Source organism: Ambystoma mexicanum, chromosome 4p, assembly GCF_040938575.1.
Source record: "Ambystoma mexicanum isolate Mex_15411 chromosome 4p, UKY_AmexF1_1, whole genome shotgun sequence".
NCBI classification, from domain to species: Eukaryota; Metazoa; Chordata; class Amphibia; order Caudata; family Ambystomatidae; genus Ambystoma; species Ambystoma mexicanum.
In genome coordinates this window covers 192,480,789-192,498,012 of record NC_090927.1, presented here as the reverse complement: position 1 = coordinate 192,498,012, position 17,224 = coordinate 192,480,789, and the positions used below count along the sequence as shown (strand labels likewise).

The window sequence follows — 17,224 nt, the reverse complement described above, 5'->3', positions numbered from 1 at the left end:
AAGAGTACCCCCAAATAAATATTAAAATACACCAGAAAAAGACCAAGTCACAGTGAAAAAAGACCAAAGAATTTGGAGGGTCCAGCATACACCTCCTGGGCTACCTTAAGTGCTGCATTGAATTCAAAAGACGAAACGGTCATACCTAAAGTGGAACCAGCATCCCTGGACTGTGATGACCAGTCCTAACTGGACATTAGCACCCCGGGAGAAGGTGGCAGCCAATCAGGTACTGAGGAACACTGGCTGAATCTCATGAAGCCACCCTGCGTTCCATCCTGTGGCAGGCATCTTCCTTCCAGAGTCGCTGTTGCTCTGCCATGCCGCAGTGCCCTGGTGGCCACCCCCACCTCCTACACCCTCTTAAATCCTCCCCTCTTAAATTCCTACACTTTTATTTTAAAATAAAACCTCGTCGGAACAGTTTCTTTTTAAAATAAAAGTATAGGAACAGTAAAACTTAATTTAAAAGTAGAGGAGCACCTCTCCCAACGGCTCCCGCCCACTTCAACCACTGCTGTAGAGGAGGACGTATGCCTCTATAACAAGCTGCACAAGAGGAACTACAGAGGCACGTGGAGGCCAGGTCCCTCAGGAAGTGAGAGTTTGGAGGGCCTATCTGATTCCACAATACTTGAGTGAGGAAGAGGAAGCAAGCAGCTAATGTAATGCATGGGTCATAGCTGCAGGCCTGTTAATGGGACAGAACAGGCACTTTTACAAAATTTCCAAATTCTGATTTTTGAAAATATTTTCTTCAATAATTTGGAGGAAAAACTAAATTACAGCGGTGAACATTGTTGGTAAGAAGAAGCTTTCATAACCAGTTTTATTGACTGCACTCTGAGCATTCCCATTGGTTTAGAGGAAGTCAATAACGATCTCCATGTGCTAAAACATAGAGACAATGATCTTTGCTTACCGCCTGCAGAATCCGCAGAAAAGGAGGAGAAGGATGGTCGGAACCAAGGTGACAACTGAGAGAAGAGCCCACTGAAAGCTGCCACTGGCCGCCCCTGATGCAAGACTGCCTGCCATTGCTGGGCACGTGGTATAAGATCACATGCGAGAAGGTTCAGCATCCGGGGAAACTAGAAAAGAAATGACAAAAGTTTGCTCAAGATGTACGTGTCTGGCAAGAACACGTGAATTTCCGAACTGTGACGAGCCTTATTTCTACGTCTGCCGCTCATATTGCTTTTCTTTTTTTAAAAACATTCTTTATTGAGATTTTACAATAGAAGTCAGAAGAAACAATATAATATAACAGTCAAAGAATAAAACAGGAATCATACAAACACATTTTAACTCAGATTTTGTACAATATTTACAGGGAGCACAGTGCTCAGACGGTTGAGAAAGGAAAGGATGGATAGAACCTAATGGTCAAAAGGGAAACAAAGAAAAGAAGGAAAGTGATAGGAGAAGAGAGAGAGAAGAGAACGAAAAAAGAAAAAGAAAAGAGAAGATTTTCTTGTTTTTAAAAGAGGTGAAGGGGAAGGGGAGCTGAGGGATATCACACGTATAATTCATTAAAGACATTCCAAATTGCTAAGTATTTGTCTATTCTTTTTGACCACTGATTGCTTGTCTTCTTTCTGCTCGAAAGAATAGTCAGGTCTTCTAGCCAGCTATCAAGTGTTGGCCTGGCGTCCCTCTTCCAACACTTCAGAATCTTTTTTTTTTGCTATCAGAAGCACTCTGTAAAACCAGAAAAGTTGATCAAGAGATAATTGGATACCCACTGGGAATAATCCTAACACGAAAAGACAAGGGTACAGGGGAGCGGGAGCGACAGATCAAGTACAAGTTCCATTTGCTGCAAGACCTCCTCCCAAAAGCTCACAACTTTTACACAGGTCCAAAACATGTGCAAATAATAACCAATTTCTATCTTGCAAATCCAGCACGTGTCTGCTTGCATAAGCTTGCATAAACTTGCATTTCTTCATTTTCAAAGGTGTCCAGTATACACTGTGTACAATTCTCTGTTGTGTGAACCTCAGATTCATATCAACCTTGTGTCTAGACGATCCTGCACAGATTCGACTCCAATCTCTTTCTAATATTTCAGAACCCAGTTATAAAGACCACAAAGCCTTACCTCGCTTTGAAGGAGTATTGCTACTTGCTTGTGTCAGCAACTAATATATAGTGGAGGCTGAGAGCGGGGAGCTCTTGGAGAGGTGGATTAATGGAGGGAAATCATGCAAGCAGGCCTTTAAAGGTGCTGGTGAATTCATGAATACTTCACAAAGGACTTGATAGCGGCCAGCCTCAGAAGTTGTAAGCTTATATTTGAATTTAAAGAAATCAAATGAGAGCATTGAAGCACCATCATGCACTTTCCCCAGGCACCAGATGCCAGTAGTCTGCCAGGAAGACCATGATAAAGTGCGGTTATTAAAATTTAGCGCTGCGTTCCGCCAAATTGAGGAAGTGGAGCTCAGCAGAAACTTGATTCCAGAATCTACACAGCACTTTTCCCAATCTTTCGAGATGTGTCTGATAAATGGGGTAGACTTATCTGGTGCCATTCTTTTTTCTATGGTGAGCAGGCAGTCCAAAGGGATTGGCCAGACCACACTCTTCTCTATTCTTACCCAATTCGGACAGCCAGTAACATCTTCCCTCAACAAACAGTGCAAGGTTCGTAAGGAGAATTCTCTAAGATAAGAATCAATATCAGGGAAACTAAAACCACCCAAGCGTACCGGTTTCACTAGTACATCCATTGGAATCCTAGACTTCTCCCCCTGTGTTACGCTCACCTGGTCTCTACGGGGACGTTGGGGCACGGTTGGTGATCTCCCTTGACTTTGCTGCCTTGGATAGACTCTCTCTCCAAGCTGCTGCTAAGCCTGCTGTTCTGGACGCTGGTATTGCCCCTGAGAGAAGATGAGAGGCAATGAGAATGGCGTGGTGGCGTTGTGAATTCCCTCGACCCTCTCGTGCCAAAATGAAGTGGGCAAGCATTTTCCCATGCAAGCTCACCTTTGGTTTTGTAACGTTGAGCTCTCCGTCCTGCTTCTTGTAGCAGGGGCGCATAGAGTGGACCTAGTTGCTTCACTAGTCTGTGGAAGTGGTGATCCAGACCGGCTGCGACCAATCCACTTAGAAGGTAAGTCTTTTGATTATGATTAATGTTTGATTTCTTTATAATGTCTTTTGCCTTAATTACTAATGGTAATTCTTGCAATGTCTTATCTCTTTCCCAATAGGTGTGAAGATGGCCAATCAGAGTCGTGGAGCGAATCCGGGGATTCCCTTGAGGATGATGGAGCTCCCGAATTAGCTGGTAAGTTGGCCTTTATAATGGAACTCTAGACTCAGGTATGGAGCGGCCAAGCATTCGTTATTTATATGGTTTCTAACCTGTTGTGTTCTTTTTCCCTTGCAGGAGAAGACTGGTGGCGTAGAGCGGAGTTTGGAGGCTTGGGAGTAGCTCCGCAGCTGCGGCTGAAGGTACCATGAAGATGAAGATAGGAAGTGGAGCTCTGCGTTGCTGGAAGCCCGGATCAGGTGAGGAAAGGTTATGACTCTGATATCGATGGGATGCAGGTAAGATGCGAGCCCAGCGATGGAGCGGCTAGAATCAGGGAAGGAGCACCTTCAGCGATGGAGTGGCTGGAATCGGGTAAAGAGCGCCTTCAGTGATGGTGTATCTGGAATCGGGTAAGATACGCCTTCTGCAATGGAGTAGCTGGCTTCAGGTAAGAGGTGTCTTCAGTGGTGGAGTAGCTGGAATCAGGTAAAATACGCCTTCAGCGATGGAGTAGCTGGCTTCAGGTAAGAGGCGCCTTCAGCGATGGAATCGCTGGAATCAGGTAAGATGGTCTTCAGCGATGGAGCAGCTGGAATCAAGTGGATGCACGATGAGATGAAGAACAGGTAAGGACAGCAGTAAGCGTTACGCTGCTGAAAGCAGAATAACGCGAAGCGGAGGCCTGTGAGTGGGTTGGCCTTAAATAGGCTGGCCCTGGCACCTCCCTTTGGCCCCGCCTTGTGGCTCCACCTTGCCCCTCCCAGGGACTCTTGCATGTGCCTTCCAATGATAGTCTATGGCCACGCCCGGCCCTGATGCACGTGCCCCAGGCACAGAGTGTGCAAAGCACACTTTTCCATGAGCGTGGCGCCAGAGGCGCCAGGACTGGGTCCATTTGGGCCCTGAGGGTGATGAAGGCCTGGACCCTTGTCCAATGGCCATGACACTCTGCACCCACAGAACATTTCGTAGAACTCTGTTTATGTCTCTAACCAGGTCTCCTGTCAAAGGTAAAGGTAATATACTGAAAACATAAAATTATTTCAGAAGCAGGGTAATTTTAATTACATTTATCTTCCCCCATAACGTGAGATTGAATCTTTTCCATTTTAAGCACAACATAGCTATCCCTGCAATCTTATTGCGAAAATTGGTTGCTAACAAAGAATTTATGCGCCTAGGTATTTGTGTACTTGGGTACCTGAATTCATTCTCTGTCCAGCTTTCTCACCCAACTTCGAAGAGCCCCTGTGACACAAGCTTGAAATCGGAAAGATTAGCATTTTGGATATGTTAATTTTGTAATCCGAGACTTTGCCGAAATTTGTCAAAGTCGAAATTAGTTCTTTGAAGGAAGATTCAGGATCTGGGATCAAAATGAAGAGATCATCTGCATAAAGAAGAACCTTAGAAGTACTGTTACCCACCTGGACACCACTGATGTTAATGTTCTCCCTAATTGCAATTGCCAAAGGCTCCATAAAGAGAGCAAACAAAAGTGGAGACAAAAGGCACCCCTGCCTGGTTCCCCGACTGATCTGAAAACCATCCAAAAAGCATCCGTTCACTGTAAGCCTAGCTTTCGCATCTTTATAAAGGGAAGCATATCATTTCAGAAAACAAGGGCCAAAATTCACTTTTATTAGTACTTTCCGCAAATAAGCCCAACTAACCCTATCACATGCTTTTTCCACGTCAATGCTGACAGCAGCATAGGGCTCTAGAGATTCACTCGTCAAAAATATAACATTGTAAAGTTCTCTTAAATTGTCACAACTGTTCCTATCCATGATGAATCCCGTTTGATTTTGATGAACGAATTTCGGGAGCAGGGGATTGATCCTCACTGCACAAATGTTAGCCTAGAGTTTCATATCAGCATTCAGAAGCGAGATCTGTCTATAATTACCACAACTTTATTGACTCTTACCCGGTTTGGTGATCATTGATATTACCATGGCCCACATGAAATCAGCCACCTGCTCAGTGGCAATGATCTCTCTAAAGAGATCCACTAAGATTGGCACAAGTGGAATGCAAAACGGAACATAGGCCCTTATTGCGATACTGGTGCTAAACCATGGCGCTATTAGCACCATGGTTGGTGCCGGTATCGTAACGAGTCCGCCAATGTTCAAAGGAGAATTACCACCACATTCCAAGGTTGGCGGGGCGGTAATTCCTCCTTTCTCCATGGCCCTTCCCCATTCCCATTTTTGCCCCATAGGGCTCAATGGGACTGGGGAAGTCGCTAAGTACGGTACCGCAAATTGCGGTACCGTACTTAGCACCAAGGTCCCTTTGCGGGTCCCTACTTTAACGGCTGGTCTAGACCAGCCGTTCAGGTCGGGTCCCGCAAAGGGAACTCGTAGTAAGGCGCTAATGGGTTAACGGCGCTGCAGCCTTTTACTGCGCCGTTAACCCATTAGTGCCAGGGTCGTAATGAGGCCCATAGAATTCAATCGGGAAGATGTCAGGACCTGGGCATTTACCAGTGGTCAAGAGATTCATAGCATTTGTGATCTCCTGCACTGTGATTTCTCTATCTAAGGAAATCATATTGGCATCGCTTAATTTTGGAATTGGAAAATGGTCTAAAAAACGTGATATTCCATCCACCCTTGCAAACCATTCCTCACGATATAAGGATGCATAGAATTTCTTAAACACTTCACAAATATCATAATTTCTCCTTAAGAGCGGTGCATTGTCCTCCAATATGGATAATACCTGCCTCCCACACTCCCTACCTCTCAACCTACTAGCTAATAGGGCACCAGCTTTATCCCCTCTCTCCCAAAATGCTTGTACATTGTAATATACATCTCTTTCTGTCTTCCTATTAATTATAACATCCAAAGTATGCTTGGCTCGCAACATAGCAGACAAAGATGCATCAGAGGGGGAGGTGTTATGAACTTCTATGTTGCGTTTGTAAGTAGACTCTGCCTCTATGTACTCTGCCTCAACCTTCCTTTTTTTGTACGAGGCATAACTGATTATCTTGCCACGTAAATGTGCCTTAAGTGTGTCCCAAACTATAGACAAGTGACTTACTGAGCCTACATTATCACTCACAAAAAGCGAAATTTCAGAACTTATTTGCTTAACGAAGTCTTCGTCAGACAATAGTCAGTTATCAAATCTCCACTGCCTACTCCTCCTCACATCTCCCAAGGATTTGCCAAGCTCTAGAAAAAGAGAAGCATGATCAGAGAGCACAGTCCCTCCCATCCTTGTTGAAGACTTCACAGTACCGTAAGGATCTCTACTCACTAAACAATAATCAATCCGAGAGGAAGTGCTATGTGGAATAGAATGCATCTTGTCTGGATTCAGATCACGTCATATATCGTGCAGATCCCAGGTTTGCATATACTGCAGTAGACCCTTTCTAGTTTTATCTTCCGTTTAAGATAGTGACAGTTCTGACCTATCTAACACTTTATTCTGGACAGTGTTAAAATCACCACCTAACAGAATTGCGCCATCTCCCACATCCATCAAGACATCGTCCATTTCACCAAAGAAGTCAGACTGGTCAAAATTAGGAGCATAGATATTAATTATTATTAGGCGGATATTCTCCACTTATAGTTTTAATGCCACAAATCTACCATCTAAGTCAATGTGCACTTTGTCTATAGAGAGCTTTACATTTCTCATAAACAAAATAGATACCCCTCTCGAATTACTTGCAAAAGCGCTGGAATACTCTTTCACAAAAACAGAATTCAAAATGTAATCTACCTTATCCTGTTGAAGATGAGTCTCTTGAAGTAAGACAATATCAGGTTTATTCCAAATGAGAACTTTCCTTCTCGTTATTTGACTATTAATTCCCTTTACATTCCAACTCTCTACATTTAAAATATCAGTCATACAGTCCTAAAGAGTAGATATCACACTGGACCAAAACGTTCAACATATTTTCTAGAGCCTTTATTCCATCTGAGCTTGGTCATAGCGAAGTGTGATGACAAGCAAAGTACCATGCCATAACGCATTTAACATTAATGTGAAAAACAAATTCCCTACAGGAGTAAAAAAAAAAGGAAGATACAGAACAGAACAGAGAAAGCGCTACAAGGAGTTAAGAGTAAAATAAATAATCTGTACAAAAATATAGAAAGATAAGTAATTTTAAACTTGAAACATATTTAATAACACAGTAGAAATGACTACTCTCCCCCTTCAAGTCTCTATATGTCTGAGAAATACAAGACAAAACAATTTACCCAACTAAATTCCATTTGATTGCAGTCAATTATTTAGTCTGGAACCAAGTTGGCAACCCTGCCTGCTAACTCATAACATGTAATGCATATCTCCTAGCTCTGAGGCTACCGTAGACAATTCCATAATATTATCCACCTCAAATTATCACTATCACTATTTTCACCCCCACATCCTGCCCACTCCCTACAAATGATATCTAAGGGAGACAAATATCCCCTGACCCTTTGAATTTTTGACCATTAGGGCGTATTGCAGGCTCTTTATTCGCAATAAAACACTCACCGCAAAATTGGCCATTGCTAAAGAAAAAGAAATAAAGGCAAAACTAGTTAACTTTCATACTAACCCTGTGGGAGTATATAAAAGCAAAAATGTAGGTCAAGAGACTATTCCCTTTATCTACAGACCTCTAACTACGTTTAACCATGTTCATTTTTCATTCATATAGCATTTTGTATGATCAATCCCAGACTAAAACACTTCACTTTTGGCATGGTACTTGTTTAAACCTGGATGCGCCAGTTTAGAGTACGGAGCAGACTGTCTCTTGCAGCTTTCAGGGTGAAAGGGCTTGCGAAAGGAATGTCTCTAGTGATTTGCCTCGCACTAAAAGGTAACCATTTAGTTTCTACGTAAAAATTAACATATATCATTCCAAAGCCCTATCAATTTCTTTAGTGTACATTCTCTATTGCAATTATGTTTCCCTTTAGCTGCTCCCTGAGGCTGCTTTCAGTGACCTGCCCTGATTTACAAACCACAAAGATGCATCCAAGTATCTTTAGAGTATATATGCTCAAGTAGTAAATAGTTTGTCTGAAATGCATGAGCAGCGTACTGCCGTATGGTAGCTACTTAGTTTCCACATCACTGAGCGACTACCTAGAGCCATACGACAACATGAATAATGCAGAGTTTGAAAGTAGTAGTAAAGTTACATTCTTCAAAACCTAGCATGTGCCAAACACACTCCATATTGAAACTGTGATGTGAAGTGGTTAAATGCATACCGTACACTCCTAATGAAACACATTGTCAATCTGGAAAAGTGAATGCCCTTCATTTGAATGACAGACGTAACTTGATGGCCGTAGGCCAACCGTCTTATGCACCGAATTATAGAAATACAGACTGCTATGCTTGACCAACAAGCGGCCATTTTAAACGTAGCAATAATCGCCATTTTGCTTGTTAACCATTGCTCATTGCTTTCTGTCTAAAACTGCTTTGCAGCTTGCAATTCTTGCGAATTCTGCTTACTCTGCTCAACTGTTAACATTGTTGTCTGAATATGAAAGGGCAAGGTCGCAGGACTGAGGAGTTCGTTGAAACTCCTCATGAGTAGCCCAGAAAGGAATGCCCATGCTCCCTCTCTGTAGCCTTGAGGGAGAGCTACAGGGCATTTAATCATTTCACACCTGCCAGCCAGTCTCGTACTGTGGTAGAATATGTTAGAATAAAGCAGCTAAAGGCTTGAATTATGCTCTTCTTACGGCCCCCCTTCGCAAAACACTTTAGAGTGTGTCGGCTCCCAGGACACGAATAGTACCTCATAGATAGCAAAGCTTGGAATGTGACTCTTCCCCCGTGTGCAGCTTGCTTCCAAGAACAGAACCACCGTGTTCTGTTCAACAACTAGAAGATGCCTCCGCACTTTCTAAATTGCACATTGTTACTAGAATAGACATCGAAAGTGTCATAATTGTCATACCCGTCGGAAATGTCCATCGTCATCTCGAGTTCAAAGAAACTTAATAAAGGGGGTGTTAAACATGACATAGCTGATTGTATGATGTGCATTTTGTATATATGTAACTGATGTATGTAATTCGCTCTTTTGCGTCCCTCGAGGTCTAGGAAACTCACGTCACGGTGCGTGAGACCACAGTTGGCCAATTGGGACTATTTTTGCTTGCAATAAACCCTAGCATTGGGAATTTGAACCTTGTGTATGGTTATTGCCTTGTTTCCATATCGCGAGGGACCCCTAGGGGCCCCTTTCAAGATGGCGCCTGAATAGGGACCCTCCCCCACTTGCCCCATCGTATACGTTGTAACGGAGTAAAGGCGGAAGAATGGGGAGGACGGGACGATCAAGCCGGGATCAAGAGGTGTACGGGGCACCCTGTAGAAGTGAGGAGAGATTCCTTCACAGATCTGCACACATCTGATCCCTGATCGACGTACCGGGCCAGAGGGCAAAGGAGGCGAGGGTCCCGAAACGAGGCAGAGGCCAGAGAAGCGCAGACACAACATTGGGAGAGGTTGCGTCAGGACAGGTGACTTGTTTTATCAAGTGAGTCATTCCCAGATTCAAACGAAAACCTGATTTTTGGTAGAGTGTTGATTTTGCAAATTCAAACGTCCAGGTAAAGGTTAGTTAACCAAAGGGGAAGGTTAAAAAACATGCCTGGAGTACTGTCCACTTTAGCGGGGCTTTTCCGCTGCGGTAGACAGTCCTTGGAATATGGCCAAAGTGCATCGCCTGGGGGAACGCCGGCTTATGACATGTATGCAAAATATGGTGTGGGTGCGATAATATTTTGTGAAATTTGGCATAGGCAAACTAGAAAGCAACAGGACCATCAGTGGCTGATTAATGGTAGCTTTGAGATTGCGAGGATAGATAACCTAGAAAGGGTGTTGATAAGGGAAAAAGCGCGACCCGCAGCTTTTGAGACTATCAAAGATTGGAGGAGGGAAGCAATGCTCCGACTTAGGAGTAGAGAGAAGCATGCGAGTAGGCACAAATCGAAGCTTGAGATAGCAGAAGAAAAGGAGGAGGAGGAGTGGACAGCAAGTCTAAGACGGGAAGGGAGACGTGAGCAAATGAACATAGAAGGAATATACCCGCAGCGGGAACTACACATAGCAGACGAATTAATGGAACATTTGCTAACTAATACGGGTCGAGGCCCAAAACCAGAATCGAAACCAAACACGCCAGTAGTAACTGCGCAGGCCCAACCAGTAGCTCTCATATCCCCTCCCAAAGCCCGAGCACTTCCCCTCACGCAAGCATTAACCCACGCCCCAACCACAGCTCAAGCCCTCCCACAAGCGCAGACCGCAGACGCACAATTTCCCAGCACCCAGGAAGGCCCTTCACAGATGCCACCTGTGTCACTTGTCCCATCCGCACCTCCCGCTCCAGAAACAGATTCAGCACCATCCGCGCCTCCCGAAGTCGAAATTGAGACCGGGGAGGCGATAGGCGGGGCTGAAGGAACAGGACTTGGACGGGTAACTCGCAGCGCGATCAGCAAAGAAAGAAAGATTGAATTACAGCAAGAGGCAGAAATGTACATAGAAGGAAATGATGGGACGTCAGCATTGGTCTCATTGTATGGGTACCGAAGAAGCAACGAGAGACAGGTAGTGTTGCAATGCATGGGGTAATTTTTGGTGGGAGAATGGAAAAAGATACTTGGGAATTTACCGCCACAAGGATTGTTAGATTTGAATAAGTTAGCACGCAGTGAGCAAAGAGATGAGGATGTAAGAAAACATGTGTACAAACTCATTGAACTGAAAAATGAAATGGAAGATAGATATGCTGAAATGTTTGCTACACCTGAATATAGTAAGAAGAGTATTAAGAAAGGTAGGAAGGAGGCGTCGAGGCTGTATATGCAAAAATCGTGGCCGACAGTTTTTTCAGGTGGTGCAAAGCATTTGCCGGCACCGGGACAAATAGGTGATAAACAAAGATTGCAGGCATGGGTGGGGGAAACAATGCGATGGATGTCAAACAAAAGAACGTCAGTGAAGGAAGTAAGTGAGATATGTAATGGGTACCCATTGGAGATGAGAAAAGAAGCGATGCGAACGATAGTAGGAGTGTTACTGCAGCAGGTAATTGGATACAATAGAGGTAGAGGAAATGCACAAGGCAGGGGAAATTTGAATAATATGCACGGGGTGTCATTGGGATTAAATCAATGTGCGTACTGTAAGGAGGAAGGACACTGGCGAGCGCAATGCCTGCACCTACAGAATAGAGGTGGGTTTGGCCAGAGAAGGCCTCATAGAGGACATCAGGGGTCAAATGGCCCAAGCAGAAATAGCATGCAGCAGCAACAGGGATATACCAATGGAGGTAATCAAAACCAATCCTATGGTCAAAACCAAGCTCAACAGAACCAGGCATTGAACCAAAGTGTTCCGAACCAAAATCAGGGCTGGCAGGGCCAACAGAGAAATGATCAGAGTGGAGGACACCGAGGGGGAAATGGGAATATTTTTGATACACAGCCAAACACGTATTATAGCAGCAGTGGTGACGACACATCGGACGATGTGTTATTTTCGCAATAAGACAGCCCACGACAGGGGTCAGAACCAGTGTCTATTCCCGTGAATCAGAGAGGACCCTACGTAGAAATGAGAGTCGGGAATAAGGAGCACCGTTTCTTTGTAGATACAGAGGCACAGAAGTGTTCGATAGACCACCACTTGGTTCCGGAGATGCCACTGTCGGGGCAAAAGAATGTTTCTGTAGGGTTCGCAGGTACACCAGTAATTAACCCCATGTCCGAAGCTGTCCCAATTACAATAGGACCATTTACGGAACAGTGTCCATTTCGTCTGACAGAAAATTGTGGGGAGAACTTGCTAGGATTACATTTGTAGAGAAAATTGGGGGCAGTTATACATTGTACGGCAGATGGGGTGTCCCTCACGATTTGGCCTCACGATGCACCGGTGACGGAATTTATGTCAAAAGCGTTACCAGAAGAGCTAAGTAGAGTACCAACCTGTCTGTGGGCAATGCATGATAACGATGTAGGATGCTTGAAAATAGAGCCAGCAAAAATAACTTTGAAAGAAGGTGTTACATTACCACGAATTCCCCAGTATAAAATTTCTGTTGAAGGTGAGAAGGGATTAAAGCGTATTGTTACTGACCTGGTGAGATTGGGGGTGGTTGAAGAAATTGCAGGTAGCACGTGCAACAGCCCGATTCTTCCAGTTTACAAGAAAGGAGGCAATGAAGTACCATATTGTTTCATAATCTGCGCGCATTGAACAAAGTGGTAGACCCACAATTCCCTTTGGTCCCAGATGTCACAACAATACTGACAATGATACCGGCCACTGCAGAATACTTTAGTGTAGTTGATTTGAAGAACGCGTTCTTTAGCATTCCAGTGGATAAAAGCAGTAGATATCTGTTCGTGTTCACTCTAGGAGGTCGATCATTCACATTCATACGCATTCCACAAGGATAGACAGAAAGCCCGAGTATTTACAGCAGAGCGCTAAAAGAGCAGCTAGACATGTTAGAATTACCCGAAGGTTGCGTACTCTTGCAGTACATAGATGACTTATTACTAGCTGCTGACACAAAAGAGATCTGCAAATAAAGTACTATATTACTATTGACACACCTGGCGACCCATGGTCACAAGGCGAGTTTGAAGAAATTCCAGTATAATCAAAAGGAGATGTCTTATTTGGGTTACCTACTTTCGAAGGAAGGGAGAAGATTAACACCAAAACGCTTAGAAAGTATTTCTAGTATGCCTATTCCAAAAACTCAAAAAGGAGTAAGAGCTGTAATAGGCATGGCCTCTTATTGTCGGCAGTGGATCAGTAATTTTGCGTTGATTGTGAAGCCGATGATAAAATTAACTAAAAAGGATGCAGTGATGCCTTTACAGTGGGATGAGGAATGTCAGAAAGCGTTTGAGCAATTGAAAGCTGCATTGTGTGCTGCGCAAGTTTTAGGCACTCCTAACTATAAAAAGATCTTTAGACTATTTGTGAGCGAGAGTGAAGGATGTGCATTGGCGGTTTTGACACAGGAACAAGGTGGAAGAAATAGGCTGTGCGGCTATTATTCTTACGCGCTGGACCCTGTAGCGCGCGCACTACCACGATGTTTGCGATCTGTTGCAGCGGCGGCTGCGTCAGTGAAGCAAACAGAAGGAATGGTATTGGGGCATACTTTAATTCTGATGGTGCCACATGCCATAGACGTTCTATTAAACAGAACACAGACGCAACACCTCACCTCAGCTAGACTAACAAGATATGAGCTCATCTTGTTTGCACCCCACATCCAAATTATGAGGTGTAGCGCATTGAATCCTGCAGAATTAATGCCACTGCCCATAGCAGAAATTTGTGGCAACGAATCACCACCCCATGATTGTTTAATGGTCACTGAAGAAGAAACAAAGGGAAGAGTTGACTTGAGCGCCATCCCACAGAAAGAGCCAGATGGGGAGTTTTTTTGTGACGGCTCTTGTTTTAAATTACCTGATGGCACATCAACGGCTGCATATGCAATTACTACCCTAGAGAGTGTTGTAGAAAGCAGAAGAATCCCCTACAATTCAGCACAAGCCGCAGAAATAATAGCACTGACCCGAGCCTCTGAACTCTCTGAGAATTTGAACGTGAATATTTATACTGACAGCCAGTACGCCTTTGGCGTGGTTCATAACGTTGGCCGACTCTGGGCTGAGAGGGGTTTCTTGACACCACATGGGGCCTTTGATTGTGCGATTGTTGTCTGCACTTACGTTTCCAAAGCGCTTAGCTATAGTGAAATGCGAGGCGCATAAAAAAGTAACATGTAAAGTGGGAGAGGGAAACGCATTTACAGACAGGATTGCAAAACTAACAGCCACAGATTTGGGAAATAAAATGATGACAGTACAGACTGAGGAAGTACCTTGCATGATAGAGAATGGAGTTGCCACAGTCAAAGAAATGCAGGCTGAGGCCACGACCAAAGAGATTCAGGGGTGGGCTGAGGGCTCTGCTGAGTTAGATTTGGAAGGATGTTGGGTGGACAAAGAGACAAAGAACTGGATGTTGCCAAATTGTTACATAACCGCAATGGTTATAATGGCGCATAGCCCTACCCACATTTGTGCGAAGAAGATGATACAGCATTTATCCACAGTATGGAAGAATGAGCACATAAAAAAGAATGCAGAAAGGCTAGTGCAGAATTGTATTATGTGCCTGCAACACAATGTAGGGAAGGGAACTGTGACTCCAGTTGGTAGTTTTGGCCCACCCTCCATGCCATTTGAGATGATCCATTTTGATTTCATAGAAATGGAAAGGTGCCAGAACTACAAATATGTGTTAGTGGTGATTTGTGCATTTAGCAAGTGGGTGGAGGCATATCCTTTAAAAGACTGCACTGCCATTTCAACGGCAAATGTAATGTTGAAAGAGTATTTCTCCCGGTTCGGGCTGCCCCGTGTCCTGTGGTCAGACAACGGCCCACACTTTGTGGGCGCAGTAGTACTACAGATCTGTGCAGGTCTGCAGATAGAGAAATGATTCCACAGTTCCAGGCATCCCAGTTCTGCCGGGCATGTTGAGAGACATAACGGTATCTTAAAGTCAAAGATAGCTAAAATCTGTGCTGGGAGCAAGTTGAGTTGGGTGGATGCATTACCCCTAGCGCTATTGTGCATGCGCACATCTGTGCAGGCTAAAACTGGGCTCTTCCCCTATGAAATTATAATGGGGAGACCGGCAAATGTATGGTGCGCACCTCAGCCCAAATGATTATGTGAGGTTGAGCATCCTGTGTTAAGCACGTACTGTGGCCTTTTAATGCAGAAGTTGCGTTTAATTCATCAGCAGGTGCAGGAGGCGTTACCAGTGCGATACACCGGACCGGGGCACTCGCTGGAGCCTGGAAGCTGGGTCCTGATTAAGAACTATGAACGGAAGACAGCATTAGCACCCAGGTGGCGCGGCCCCTACCAAGTACTTTTGGTGACGCAAACGGCCATTCGAGTGGACGGACGGAAGGCATGGATCCATGCGACACATGCCAAAAGATTCCCAGGACTGCTGACAACTTCTGACGACCAGAGAAAGGAAACGGTCTCGGAAACGAAAGAAACTGTTGCCAGTCCACTGCCACAGCATCAGCCTGAGCGAGAAGTGAAAGTTGAAACAAAGTCCAAGCGAGAAGTGAAACCCGAAACAGAGCCTGAGTAGGCTGCGAAAAAGGGGAAAGGGCGAAAAGTGCCCCAACGCTGCTCAGCAGAAACAACATCACTGCCGAGCGACACAAACTCTGTGTTGCAAACACCAGCAGAAACAATGCGTGTACCCCTTTGGCACCCACCAGTTTCTGCAAACGCACCAAAGCCAAAGAAAGAAACTACATCATTGCCACGGCACTCATCGCTACCCATCATTGTGCCACAGGCTGACACTGAGCCTGATACTGAAAGTGCAACGGCACTATTCACGGATCATACAATACCAGGAGTGAAACGGTATAATGTGCGGCCTCGACAGGCAAAGTGATCCACAGATCTTTGGTGCTTTTCTTTTGCCTTTGGTTCCACTCACGGATGGAGTAGGAGCCAGGGGCGTAGAGGAGAGAAGTGTGAGAGTTGTGCAAGTTGGGCAATTCAAGACTCACGGCTCCTCGGTGCGCTTATAAAAAAGTACATGTGTCAGGAGCCAGAGCAGGACAAGCTGGACGCACATAAGTACTAAGGCTGGTAGAGTACATGTGTCCTAAGCCAGAGCAGGACAAGCTGGATGCACATAGTACTCTATCAATAAAGAACTGTTCAGAAATCGTCTGAGCAGTGGGAGAAAGAACAAACTAATCTTGCTCGGAGTGTATAAGTGATCTAGGCTGTGAAAGGGCTGGCAGAATTGAACTGTGACATTTTCGTTGAACTTTTCTGGCATCAAGAACGAGAGACATTTGCGACGAACTTTGTCAGCAAGAAGAAGGACGATGAAGAACAAATCAAGACCGGTTTCAGCCTCCTCCTGCACCCCTTCTGAAAAGATGATGGTTTTAGAGACTGTAAATTTAGGGAAGAAGCATGGTAAAAGGAATAAGGTACTGATTTGGACATTGGTCCTGTGTTTCTTAAGTATGGTAGTACCAACAATAACAGCTATTACACTATGGTTCCTGGAGTCCACGCACCCATTAGAAACACTTTTGCCAAAAGCAGCTACTGAAAGCCCGGTTCATGTAATCACTGGTACTTTGTCCCCAATGGAAGAAAGACATAGAGAAGGATATGGCAACAATACATTGTTGCTCATCATGAACATGACCCATGCGGTTTTAAAGAAAAAAGATTGCTGGGTTTGTGACCATTTACCACAGCCCGGTGGGAAAGGGATAGGCTGGTATGTACCACCGTTACCATTGGTTTATTCATGTGAAGTATCGTTGAGTGCAATGTTCTTTGGGAAATGGAACAAGAGTAATACGGGTCAGCTAGATGAGACCAATATGAATGAATTTGAGGAAGTGATCATGAGACCTGTGGGTTGTTCCATATTCCACAAAGCTTGCGTGTTTTCACCAGATCCCATGAGGAAGAATCCACGAAAGACAACAAGACTAGATAGATTACATAGGCAGAATAGACCGACCCCGCCAGCAGAAGAAACATCAGTAATGACATTTCGAATGAGGGATGAAAGGAATAAAGATGCTGTGCCCCCTGCCTATACAGTGGATCACAGCCCCGAAACTGCTCCCCTATGTTTACAGAAAAAAAGTTCCTATAAAATAGGAACATTTAGCAGCTGCCTGAACACAGTGGTTTTAAAGCACGAAATAGAACCTGTGTACGTAGGGGACCCTGTTTACTTTATATGTGGGGAAAAAGCATATCCATGGTTACCTAGGAACTGGGGGGGTACATGCTACCTAGGTCTACTGTTTCCAGGAGTGTTCCTCTTGGAAACAGCAGAAGT

General features: G+C 44.6%; 1 protein-coding gene across 1 annotated transcript in view; it reads right to left on the bottom strand.

Moving 5' to 3' along the window:
- The window catches only part of LOC138453129 (uncharacterized), a 411,581-nt gene that overhangs the window by 270,321 nt on the left and 124,036 nt on the right, over positions 1 to 17,224 (bottom strand). The window contains exon 2 of the mRNA XM_069605687.1: positions 923 to 1,091. Within this exon, the coding sequence (XP_069461788.1) occupies positions 923 to 1,038 (116 nt within the window). The 5' untranslated portion in view covers positions 1,039 to 1,091. The remainder of the gene's footprint in view (positions 1 to 922; positions 1,092 to 17,224) is intronic.